General features: G+C 36.6%; 1 protein-coding gene across 10 annotated transcripts in view; it reads left to right on the forward strand.

Annotated features, from left to right (window-relative positions):
* The window catches only part of VPS13D (vacuolar protein sorting 13 homolog D), a 108,718-nt gene that overhangs the window by 12,081 nt on the left and 84,076 nt on the right, over nucleotides 1-12,561 (forward strand). For 8 of the 10 annotated variants that reach the window (XM_074893071.1, XM_074893078.1, XM_074893073.1 and 5 more), the window contains 10 exons: nucleotides 343-473; nucleotides 1,223-1,295; nucleotides 1,813-1,983; nucleotides 3,601-3,731; nucleotides 4,445-4,577; nucleotides 6,105-8,324; nucleotides 8,673-8,824; nucleotides 9,613-10,647; nucleotides 11,534-11,624; nucleotides 12,165-12,291. In XM_074893071.1, coding sequence (XP_074749172.1) covers nucleotides 343-473; nucleotides 1,223-1,295; nucleotides 1,813-1,983; nucleotides 3,601-3,731; nucleotides 4,445-4,577; nucleotides 6,105-8,324; nucleotides 8,673-8,824; nucleotides 9,613-10,647; nucleotides 11,534-11,624; nucleotides 12,165-12,291 — 4,264 coding nt within the window. Of the gene's footprint in view, nucleotides 1-342; nucleotides 474-1,222; nucleotides 1,296-1,812; nucleotides 1,984-3,598; nucleotides 3,732-4,444; nucleotides 4,578-6,104; nucleotides 8,325-8,672; nucleotides 8,825-9,612; nucleotides 10,648-11,533; nucleotides 11,625-12,164; nucleotides 12,292-12,561 lie in introns of those variants that run through there. The other 2 variants (XM_074893074.1, XM_074893081.1) reach the window with 2 other exon arrangements.

Consider the following 12,561-nt stretch of genomic DNA (forward strand, 5'->3'; position numbering starts at 1 on the left):
ATATCGAAACAAAGTTCAAAATGAAAATATGAAAACAGCTTGCGGAAATTGATGTATCAAGTGAAAATAAGTTTCTCTCTTCAGATATGTGAGTGATTTCAACTCAGAAATCTAATTTTAGAATTGTTATGTGTGAAAGGAAGACAGCTATAGAAATACATGCTTCACGATCATTGTAATGTGTTCCAAATTTCTGTGTTTCATTTTTTTAGTAGAAATAAATATATATAAGCACTTCCAAAAGACTTGTTTGTTGGATGATATTTGTTATCTGTAAAATTTAAATAAAACCTGTGCTGTGTACTAAAAGAAATAGAAGCATTTTATGTATTTATATTCCAGGTGTAAAGATCTTAGCAGAATCCCTTCCTCGCAGAAATTCTTCCCTGCTCAAAGTTCAGCTTGGTGGTCTTTTTCTGAGGGATTTGGCAACAGAAGGGACCATATTTCCTGTTCTTGTTTTCCCGAATCCTGTAGGTGAAAAAAACTCTTTAAGTTGCTATGTAGGATGCATAAGTGTGTATGGAAATAGTTGTATTTCAAAACTCAACACAGGTTTTCTTGGTTTGTGTCTTATCCCAGAAAGAGACACAAAGGTCTTGAAGAAAAATTTCTGCTTGTTGAACTTACTTTTCCCCTCCCTTGCTAAAAATCATGTGTAGAAATCTTGATTGTTTGCTCTGTATGCTTGTAACTTTGACATTACAGTTACATGGGTTGGGAAGAAGATAATTTGTTGAACGAGATTTGATTTTTGGAACAATCAGCATTATGCTTAATCTGTGATTGTTTTTTTTCATAAAGCTCTTTGGTCCAAGTTATTTCACCTGTATACTGTTACACTAAAAGCAGAAATACAGGACATTTTTTTTATTTCCTAGTGAATCGATGAAAAGATTTTGAATATCTCTTCTGAGAAACAAAATTTGAATCTAATTCCATGAGAATTTTGTATTTTGTACTTTGTAATTTGTAGAGAACTGACTGAAATTTGCACTTCAGACTTCAGTTGGTTATGAGTAGATAGTGTTAGCTTCTTAGTCATACTTCCTTCTCTTGTTTGACTACCTCAAGGGAAAAAATGCATATAATAAACTCAGAATATACATATAATTCAGTTATAAAGTGATCATAAAAGTAATACAGAAAATACTTTTATGTTTATGTCAGGTGGCTTGATTGATTTTATCTAAACAATCTTTTTCTTTTAAATTCTTATCAGCAAAAAGAGGTTGGCTGCATGTCTTCCTTTGGACTTCAAAGTTTGTCCTCAGAAATGACTAATCAGAACACTGGTAAAGATTTCATTTTATGTTTGATGATAAAAAGCATATGAGATAATTCCTGCAAACCAGAAATTTCAAAACTGAGTGCCTAAAGTTTGAATTCATGGAAATGCTTTTTGCAAATAGTAAAGATAAAATCATAGAAGCTTTGTTCAGACATAAGGGTGTGTGCAGGTTGACTTTAAAGAAAGCGAGTAAGAAAACAATTTATTTCAAGACAATGGGAGTTGCACTTGCTCTTTTTCTTGGTTTAAAAAAAAAAAAGAAAAAAAAAATTAGGAGTTCAACATTAGGACCCCAGTTCTGAAAACGTTTTTGTATATGCAAACATGTTGAATTCTGTTGATTGTAGAAGTTGATCATATTACTTGCTTTTCTGTTACTGAAGAGTTTTCAGACAGGTACTACTTTCCTAGTAGTACCAATTAAAAATTAGTTATCAAATTCTTTGGGGTTTGTTTTTTGCTTTTGTCCATTTGTTTGATTTGGGTTACAACTGCTTTTTGTAACTCATTTTTTTGTTCAGTTGCAGATCCAGATGCCCCAGTGTTTGAGATGCTTTATGAAAGAAATCCAATCCACAGCAATTTTGAGAGGCGCCTGGAAGTCAGTACCAGACCTCTGAATATTATTTACAATCCACAAGCCATTAAGAAAGTAGCTGACTTCTTCTACAAGGGAAGGGTTCATACCTCAGGTTAACCTTTAATGTGTTTTTTTGGTGGGGTTGGTGGTATTATATCTTTTCTTATCTTTGATTTTTATTTATTTCCATTCTTAGAAAACAAAGCACTAATCAGAGAATCTCCACTTCAAATTCAAATTAAGCAGTGCTCTGAGTCTTGCTCAGAGCCCCGTCCAACCTGACCTTGAATGTTTCCAGGGATGGGGCATCTATCACCTCTCTGGACAACCTGTTACAGCATTTCACCGCCCTCATTGTAAAAGATTTCTTCCTTATATCTAGTGTAAATCTACCCTCTTTTAGTTTAAAACCATTACCCCTTGTCCTATCGCAACAGGCCCTGCTAAAATGCTTGTCCCCATCTTTCTTATAAGATCCCTTTAAATATTGAAAGGCCACAGTAAGCTGTCCCTGGAGTCTTCTCTTCCCAACTCTCTCAGCCTGTCCTCATAGGACAGGCCCAGCCAGCCCTCTGATCATTTTTGTGGCCTCCTCTGGACCCACTCTGACACACTGAAGATGTCCCTGCTCATTGCAGGGGTCTGGGCTAGATGACCTTTAAAGGTCCCTTCCAACCCAAACCATTCTGTGATTCTATGGATGGGTTTTTTTTTTTGTTTGTTTGTTTCTTTGTTTAACTGAATTGAGGATTTTGCTTGGGCAGACTCCTGAAACTTGTACTTTAAAATTGCAAGTTGCTGCTATACCACATGGTGGATGTTCATGCTGCCTAAATGAAAATGCATAAATAAGGAGGCCTGTTTCTGTAATCTCTCCTGGAAATTGATGGAGAAGAGGTTTTTTGAGAGGACAGTTAAAAGCAGAATATTTTTTATAGTAACAATACAGGGAAAATTGTGTTCTAATTCCTGTTGTATCTCTTCCCTTGGTTAAATTCAGTCTGACCATTGTTACAGCTGCTTGAGGTACCTTGTTTTTAAGATGTTGAGTGTACTGCTTCCCTAAGCTTCTAAAGACAGCAAGATTTAGGAGTCTAGTAGCTGAGCCTGTAACACTATAAAGTGACTGCTTTTGCTGTTTTAGTTATTAAAGTTCAGTTTCTGAGGAGATGAGAGGTGAGAATAAGGAACATTAAAATGTTCTTAAAGTACCAATTCTTTTTCTGTTGATTTTGACAAATACCAAAAAATTTAAGTTACCTAGCATAAAGGTGTGGATGATACTTAGATTTTCTTACAAGATGAGAATATTCCACAAATGTTAGAGATAAAATTTAAAACAAACAAACAAAAAAAGACTGCCTACACACTCCACAAACCTTCTTAACATTTAGTCAGAATTTCATCTGTTGCCATACTTACCGCCCTTTCTGTCTGGCTCAAATTTAGTAATTCAGGTTGAAGGTCTGTCAAATAAAGACCAGAAAAAGGTTTGGGAAGTGCTTTTTTGGTGGGATTTTTTGTGTGCTTAGATGCTTCCTTTTTTCTGTGAAGCAGCGTGGTGTGTAGGTACAGCCAATGGCTTTCAACTGCTACGTTTTACTGTCCTATATTTTACTGCTAAAATTTTAAATAGATCTCTTATTTTTTCTCTCTTCTTTTTTTTTTTTCCTGATTCAATAACAGATGAACAAAATTATACCTTGTCAGTTTTGTATCTCTTGTGCAGGTTTTGGATATCAATCTGAGTTGGAGGCAAGAGTGGCTGAAGCTGCCAGAAGACAGTACAACAAGCTGAAAATGCAGACAAAAGCTGAAATCAGGCAAACTATTGATCGTTTACTAGTAGGAGACTTCATTGTAAGTTTTTGCCCCCCTCCAGTGTCTATGTAGCCTTTTTTGCCATGTTTTAGGACTTGAAGCTCTAAAGAGTGTGGGAGGGTGGTTGTTTGTTTGTGTGGTGCTCTTTTTAAGAAAGTGGGGAATTTTACATATGGTATTGTAGTATTCCTTTTGCTGTCAAAAAATCATTGTTGTGGTGCAGATCTGTTGTGATTAATGGCAGAATAGTATTTTTCTGTTCTTGACCCTGTTACTGAGATGACTTCAAGCCACCCTGCTGGCTCCAGTGTGTGTTGGAGCTCTGTTACATCAAACTTACTAAATTTGTGTGTAACTTATTTAAAGATTATTTTCTAAATCTAAAAATTGTTCTGACTTTATTTGTTTTTTGCTCATTCTTCAGTTTTCAAGATTTATATTTTCAATTTTCAGTTTTCAAGTTTTATATTGATTTCAGTGAAATGAAAAAATACTTGTTCTGAAAAAGTAGTAGTTTGATGTTTGATAAAATAGTCTAGCACATGTTGTGTGTGTGGATAGCCTTGGTAAGGATTTATCAGACCAGTGTCATGGAAAAGGTAGATGCCTTCTTTTAGCTATGCAGGTAGATTCACTCTCCTCAGCTTAGAGCTGGGTGGCTGACTAGATTGACTTGTTTGACAAGCCTTGTTTTGTATGTGAGGGAAGACTGTTTCTTATGGGCTGTCACATCTTTCTTCATAACTTTCCAGGAAAACAGCAAAAGCTGGACGGTGTGCCTTGATATTTCTGCCCCTCAGGTGATCTTTCCTGATGATTTCAAATTTGCGGATCCAGTGTTAGTTGTTGTAGATCTGGGAAGAATATTACTTACCAATTCTCAAGGTATGATCTAGAATTATTGCAGCTTTCCTTTTCTTTTCACCTTCTCCCAGAAACTCTTTTGTTTGTGTAGAAAGTAGAGATGTCTTAAGGTTATTTTCCCTATGTATGCATAGAGTTTCACATAATAATTCTGCTATTACCAATACCTTTTTAATTAAGATTGCTATATGGTTTTAAAAATAAGGGGGAGGGAGGTGTGTTTGGTTTGGTTTTGTTGGGGCGTTGGGGTCGTTTTGGGATTAACTTTTAAATTAAAGGCTCCCCTGTGATATCTTGGACCTTGTGAATAGGTGTGAAGCTAGTGTGTCAGGCACTTCACCAGAGTTATGATTTTGGCTTAGAGCAGTATAACATTTAGCTATCGAATGCTTTTTTGGGAGAGTGCTCCCAGTGAAAGTGTGCTTTGAATAAGCCCTCCAGTTTGGAGTCACATGGATCTCTGTTCTTGGCACATGTGTCTGTGTATAGCTAGTGGAATAAAAGTGAAAGGAAAATTGGTGTACTTTGTTTGTATCAAAAGTTAAGACCACTGCTTCTTAAACTAATCATTGCTTCCTTCCTGTTCCACTAGGGAAACAATGCAGGAAAATTAAAAAGAAAATACAGTGGAACTAATAAAATTAGACTGACTTAAAATCTAGCTGAACTGTATGGTGTGTGAGGATATGTTAAAAAAAATTGGAAGAGATATCTATGTGGTATTCATTTCTTTTTTTAAATAGTACAGCTGTAGGATGAGCTGTTTTGTGGTACAGTAGAAAGCTGAGGTGTCAAGCTGAAAATTGTGTAAAGGGAATGTTATTACTCTGGATGTCTTTGGATCATTTAATCTTTTCTAGCACCAACTAATCTCTGCAAGGTTTTAGTAGCTTCCTTTTTAGTAAATTCCATCTTATGGCAACCTAGAAAAGAGCACAAATTGTTTATGCAAGATTGATTTGTGTTTCTCTGAAATTGAGGCATTGGGCTGTTTAGAGTAGCTTGAGCTTAAAAAAAAAAAAAAAGGTAAAGTACAGGAAAGTTTTGGGGGGTGTTCCTGCTTTGTAGAGTAGAAAAAATCCTTTTCTTATGGTAATAAAATGGAAGTCAATATTGAGCAGTAAAGTTAATGGGACAAAAACTTCTAATCATAAATATATTGTAGTTAAGTAGTTCTTACCTTTCAGCTGGTTTTGAGGATTGAAAGAATTGCATAGGCAGAGTAATGGATTTTTTTTTTAAACAACTTGATTAAGTAAATCTTTTAGTAATAGTGGGTTAAAAAATGAGACAATAGTGTCTTCTAATAGATTCTATAATACATGGTGACTGACATCTGCATGCATGTAGAAGAAGTGTAGTAGACCTCCTATTGAGAAAAAAAGAAAAGTGACAGTGGAAGGATGCAAGGACAGTACTGGATATGCTTTGTGTTTAAAAAAGATACAACTTCAGGCAGGATGATCAGGTAGTGCTGGGAAACATTCAAGGAGGGGGGAGAATACTTTTGTTTATTTGTTTGTTTACTATTATTTTTTTAATCCACAGAAGAATCTAAAAGGAGTGCAGATACTTTTTCTTCAGAAGTCAATGAATTGAGTGATGAGGAATATAAAACACCTCTTGCAACTCCTCCCAATACTCCACCGCCAGAGTCTAACACTAATAGTGGCATCAAAATGTCTGAATTTACTGGAGTAGAAATAAGTGAAGAGCAGCTACAAGCACACTTAATGAGTAAAAAAATGTATGAGAGATACACTCTTTCATTTATGGACCTTCAGATCATGGTGGGCCGAGTGAAAGACAACTGGAAACACGTTCAAGATAGTGATGTGGGTCCGACTCATGTGGTAGAAAAATTCAACGTTCACCTGCAGTTGGAGCGCAGATTGATATATACGTCTGACCCAAAATATCCAGGAGCTGTCTTGTCTGGCAGTCTGCCGGACTTGAAAATTCATATCAATGAGGACAAAATAGCAGCTCTGAAGAACTGTTGTACGCAGCTGAGTACATCTGAAACTAAGTCTTCTGATGCCCTACATTTAGGGAAAGACAAGATTTTTGCAGAGGTAGACCAGCTTGGCAGTTTGCATGATTCTGTAATGAATCTAACACAGAGTGTTGTAATGCTAGAGCAACATACGAGGGAAGTTCTTGTTGAATCTCAGCTGCTTTTGGCTGAATTCAAAGTAAACTGTATGCAGTTGGGTGTTGAAAGTAATGGACGATATATCTCTGTACTCAAGGTTTTTGGCACCAATGCCCATTTTGTAAAAAGGCCATATGATGCAGAAGTGTCCCTGACTGTTCATGGCCTGTTACTGGTTGATACTATGCAAACATATGGAACAGATTTTGATCTTTTGATGGCTTCTCATAAGAATCTGAGTTTTGATGTGCCAACAGGAAGTCTTCGAGACAGCAGGGCTCAGTCCCCAGTTTATGGACCATACGATGCACGTCCCATTGATGCAGCTAGTTTGACAGAGAAATGTGCTACAGCCTCAAATACTTCATCTGGTACCAATGGAAAAGATCAAGAGTCCCTGATAAAATTAGAGTATCAGTTTGTGAGTGCAGAATGCCCATCGATGAATTTGGATAGCAGTCTGCAGGTGATCTCTGTACAGGTGAACAACCTCGATATCATCCTTAATCCGGAGACTATTGTTGAACTGATTGGGTTTCTCCAAAAATCTTTCCCAAAGGAGAAAGAAGATTCTAGTCCTCAGCCTTTAATAACTGACTTGGAAAGAGATTGGAGGGAACAGGAAACCTTCCAGTCTACTTATGTGCAGAATACAGAGGTAGCAGTTGATATTCACTGGTTAAATATACTCCTCCTCAGGACAGTTGGCATGGCAAATGGAGAAAAATATGGCAGAAAAATTGCAACAGCCAGTATCGGTGGCACCAAAGTCAATGTCTCCATGTGCAGTAAATTTGATGTAAATGGCTCTCTTGGATGCCTTCACCTTATGGACCTAACACAAGATAGTGTTAAGAACCAGTATGTTGTCAGCATAGGGAATACAGTAAGGTATGAAAATCTCATTGGTGATGTAGATTACTTTGAATCTTTATTCTTTAGGCTTGATGATGGAAATAGCCTTCCAGATGCTTTAAGTTTCACTTTCACAGAAAAGTCAAAAGAGGAATGTTCTCTCAACCTCAAAATGGCCTCCTTACACTATAACCACTCAGCTAAATTTTTGAAAGAACTAACTTTGTCGATGGATGAATTGGAAGAGAATTTCCGCAGCATGCTGAAAAGTGCAGCTTCAAAAGTTACTACAGTCTTGGCAACTAAAACTGCTGAATACAGTGAAATGGTTTCATTGTTTGATACAACACCACGATCAAGAGATGTTGCCAATTTAGAAGATCATGAAGGCGATACATTTGGATTGCAACCTCTCAAAACTGATACTATTAAGCTTATATTAAATGTAAACATTGAATCACCGATTGTCTCGATACCTCGAAAGCCTGGTAGCTCTGAGCTGCTTGTAGGTCATCTAGGACAAATATCTATTCAGAATTTTGTACCAGGAGAAGATGAAACTACAAGTGATAGACTGCAAGTTGAAATCAAAGATATTAAAATGTATTCTTTAAATAGCAGTCAATTAACGAGCAAGAAGGAGCCTGCAAGTGAAATATCTCATGGGCTGCATTCTTCAGGTCCTGCCAGTATTAATAGCCAGGAAGAATCCCATTTTACTCGTCATGACTTCTTTGAATCATTACATAAAGGCCATGGTATGTTAATCAGAGGACTTTTAATTATTTTAATATGAGTAGTAGATGGTACTAAAAATGCGTATTGACCATAGGTCTGATTATGTATTCTGTCTCACCCATCCTCCTGAAATACACTGCTCAATTTTAATTACAATGGACAAGTTATTTATATCCATTTTTAGTCTCCTAGGCAAAGTGCCTTTCATGCAGAAGCTTAACAAAACATAGCCATATATACTTACCTTAGGATTGCTAAAAGATTCTGAGCATGTTAAATAGCTACTATGTTATCTCTGCTGTACAGTCTTTATAGGATAATCAGTTCACTTATTATAATTTTTTTTTAATTTCACTTTCTCTTAACAGCTTTCCACATTCTGAATAACACCACCATCCAGTTTAAATTGGAAAAGATACCGCTAGAGAGAGATTTGGATTTAACTTTTCCTCTGAATAATGAAGACTTTGGAATATCGAGCATTATGAAGATTGAAGGGAAATTTGTGAACCCTCTCCAGGTATAGTAATGTAGTATTTCCACTATCAATATAAAAGTATTTCACTGCATAGAAGATAAGTATTTTTCAGGCAAATATCTTCAGGTTTAACGTGTTGGTAGTTCAGAAATCAGATCCTTACACATGTGGTTAGAAGAGACAGTAAGTCAGAATAACAGTGACCAAAATTTAATTTTGTTTTGGGGCATTTTAGACATCTTTGTGGATTAGTCTAACTTTGACTTACCCTGAACTCCTATTACAGAAGGAAGAATAAATGTGTCACTGTCCAAATGCCACTGCCCAAATGTGTTTATTTGCAGTTCTAGTAGAAACTAAGAATTAAAATGCCATTATCTTGAAAAAAAATCTATGGAGGAGCAGGGATTTTACATAGAGGAAACTGAAACTTCTAAGTCTAAGGAGACAAGCGGTGATGACAAGTAGAATGTTTTTTCCATATATTACTGTATAATCTCAGCATGATAAATTAAGGCTAGTTTGTATGGTGAATTATGTTTAACTAACTCTGTGTGGATGCTTTTTGCCTAGGAATACAAGGTATCTTATTCTAGGATCCTATCCTGTATGTTTCCAGATTGTGTCATCTTACAGAGCTAATACAGAAGAATTGTTTTGCTTCAACTTTGCATTGTACCTTGTTCTGGATTTTTTTTTACTGTGGGCAAACTTAAAATTTGTCTGGTTTGAAATTCCACAGTCTTTCCACTTGTGAGTTTTAAAATATATGTACTGATTTTAATAATATAGAGATCTCTAACGTGATGATTCTTTTTTCTACGTTGTAGGTGGTGTTAGCAAAACATGTGTATGAACAAGTCCTTCAGACTCTGGATAATTTAATTTACAGTGAAGACTTGAACAAATTTCCAACCACTTCTGTATCTTCAACTTGTCATAGTTCTTCTTCAGCATCACTTCATAGTACAGGCACAGAATTCTCAAGTGAACGGAAGGAAAACGGCTTATTCAGCCATTCTAGTTTTAATTCTGTTCCAAACAAGTCATTAGCTATCAGGGAAACAAAATCTTTTACTCAGATTCAAGCAAACTTTCATATCTCAGAGCTGCAGGTTCAGTTAAGTGGTGATCTTACACTTGGTGCACAAGGCCTGGTCAGCCTTAAGTTTCAGGATTTTGATGTTGAGTTTGCTAAAGACCATCCTCAGACTTTGTCTATTCAGATTGCCTTGCGTTCTCTGCTAATGGAAGATCTTTTGGAAAAAAACCCAGACTCTATGTATAAGAATCTCATGGTGTCCCGTGGAGCACCCAAGCCATCCAGTTTAGCACATAAGGAATATCTTTCACAGTCTTGTCCCTCGGTGTCCAATGTAGAATATCCAGATATGCCACGTTCCCTACCTTCCCATATGGAAGAAGCACCTAATGTCTTTCAGCTATACCAAAGACCAGTTTGTGCCTCCCGTAAGAAGCAAAAAGAAGATGCTGATTCTGAGTATCCTCTGACTCCACCTCCTTCTCCAACAGCAGACAGATCCAAGTTGCCCTGTGGAAAAAGTAACTTTGATGATTCATTAGTTCATATCAATATATTTCTAGTGGATAGGAAACATCCTGAATTTTCTTCTCACTATAACAAAATTAATCGTAGTGTAGATGTTGATTTTAATTGTCTAGATGTCTTAATAACTTTGCAAACTTGGGTAGTGATACTGGATTTCTTTGGGATTGGATCCACTGCTGATAACCATGCTATGAAGTTGCAACCTGAAGATACTCAGCAGACAATCAAATCAGAAATAAATACCTTGTCAGCTTCTCAAGCCCAAGAGCCCGTAAACACTAAGCTGGATCTGAAGGTATACTTGAGATGTAAAATAGTAATTGGATTGTCTGTCATAAAGCATCTGGTTTATAGAAACTTAAGGTGACATTTAAATCAAATGTTTTATATTTAGTGGAGAATGCGCATAAATTCAGATTAAAGTGTGCGTAGATGTAGTTTAAAAAAAGAAGTGCAGAAGTTATAGAAAAGCAAAACATTTGCAAAATGATTGGCTCTGTGACCCTCAGACACACATGTGCTGCTTGAAGGGAGGCTGACATAGAATGCTCCGTGTTCGTCCAGTGGAGCTCTCACGGGTAGAGTTTGACACCCACCCCCCAGCCCCATCCAGTCTGCTCTATGCCTGAGACTAAGGGAAGTGTCAGTCTTGTGGGCAGTGACTGTTGCTTCCCTGGGATAACACAGGGCACAGACTGAAAGTCTGTGATCTCTTGTTGAAGGTTGTTTCAGTATTAAAAGACCTGACGTACTGAAATTGGCACTGTGCTGTTCTGAGTATATGGAGTTTATTTTTTTTAAAGTACATACTTTTATAAATATATATACATATATGTCTATACATATACAAAAAAGCATACATTTAAAAAAAAAAGTATATATAGTCTTTGCCCAGAGGTCCTGCAATCTACCTTGCAAATAACAAGTCTTGAAAGAGAAAAGGATGAAGAGAACAGTGCTAGGATTTGTTGATGACCTGATCATTCTGGGTTGCTTGGGAGACCCTTTAATGTGCAAACAAGAATGTAAAAAGGTTGCTTTCCTCCAGTGTCTCCCCAGTCAGATAATTCTTGTTTGTCATTTATGTGTTACAGTGCAATTGTCTTGAAAAAAATGAACAAGATGTTCCAGCTGTGAAGTCATATCGTTTAATACCAACCTGTTCCTTTTTGTTTGACCAGGTCCATTCTTTATCGTTAGTACTGAATAAGACAACTAGTGAGCTTGCTAAAGCCAGTGTGTCAAAACTTGCAGCTCACTTGGAAGTGATTGGTGAGTAGCCTGGAGGGCCAAGACTGTATGCAGTTTAAAATAAAAGGAGGCGTGCACTGGAGCTGTGATTTGAAATGCTTTTGGTGCTCATTGGGTTTTTGTGTGTGTGTGTTTCCTGGGCAAGCTGCACATTTTCTTTCCAATTCTTCTTCCTCTGCTCCTCAGGCTTGATTTTAAACCTTGCATCCCTCCCAGCTGTCAAACCCTTGATCATTTTAGCTAAGATTGGGTAGGATTTTAATACTGCACCTTTGCAGAGCAGAACAATAGTGTATATCACTATTTCGGAGAAAAAAGAGTTCTATCTAAGTCTTCACAAATCAAAGTGATGTGATTACATTATGTATGTGAAGCATAGAGTTATGTTTGGGTTAATATCTTTGTAGCAGAAAGATGTGATTTTCTTTGAATATGAGGTTTAATGTTTATTTGAATGTGATTTATTTAATTACTTGTAACAAGTTTATCCCACTAATAGAAACTTTTGGGTTTTAGTAACTTACCTGTGTTTAAGGATCCTAATTGTCTTTTGTTTTGCAGAGGGAGATTTAGCCCTGCAAGGAAGTATTGGAAGTCTGTCCTTAAGTGATCTTACAGCTCATGGAGAATTTTACAGGGAACGTTTCACTACAAGTGGTGAAGAAGCACTTATTTTCCAAGTCTTTAAGTATGAATTTAAACTTCTTGTTACTCGATATTAGCACCATTAACTCCCCACCCCCCAAAAAGACAAACCAAAACCCAAACAAACCCCAAAAATCCAAACCCACAGCTGTCAGGTCTGCATGATTCTGCTTTGGACACTTGTGACTTAATTTCAACATTTTCAGTCATAAACCTATGATTTTTAACTTTCCTTTGTCCTGCAATGTACATGGTTTATTGGGAAAAATATTTTTTTTATTTCCCTGTAAAGCTACTCTTGAAAGTATTTAGG

This window comes from Strix uralensis, chromosome 23 (genome assembly GCF_047716275.1).
Source record: "Strix uralensis isolate ZFMK-TIS-50842 chromosome 23, bStrUra1, whole genome shotgun sequence".
NCBI lineage: Eukaryota > Metazoa > Chordata > Aves > Strigiformes > Strigidae > Strix > Strix uralensis.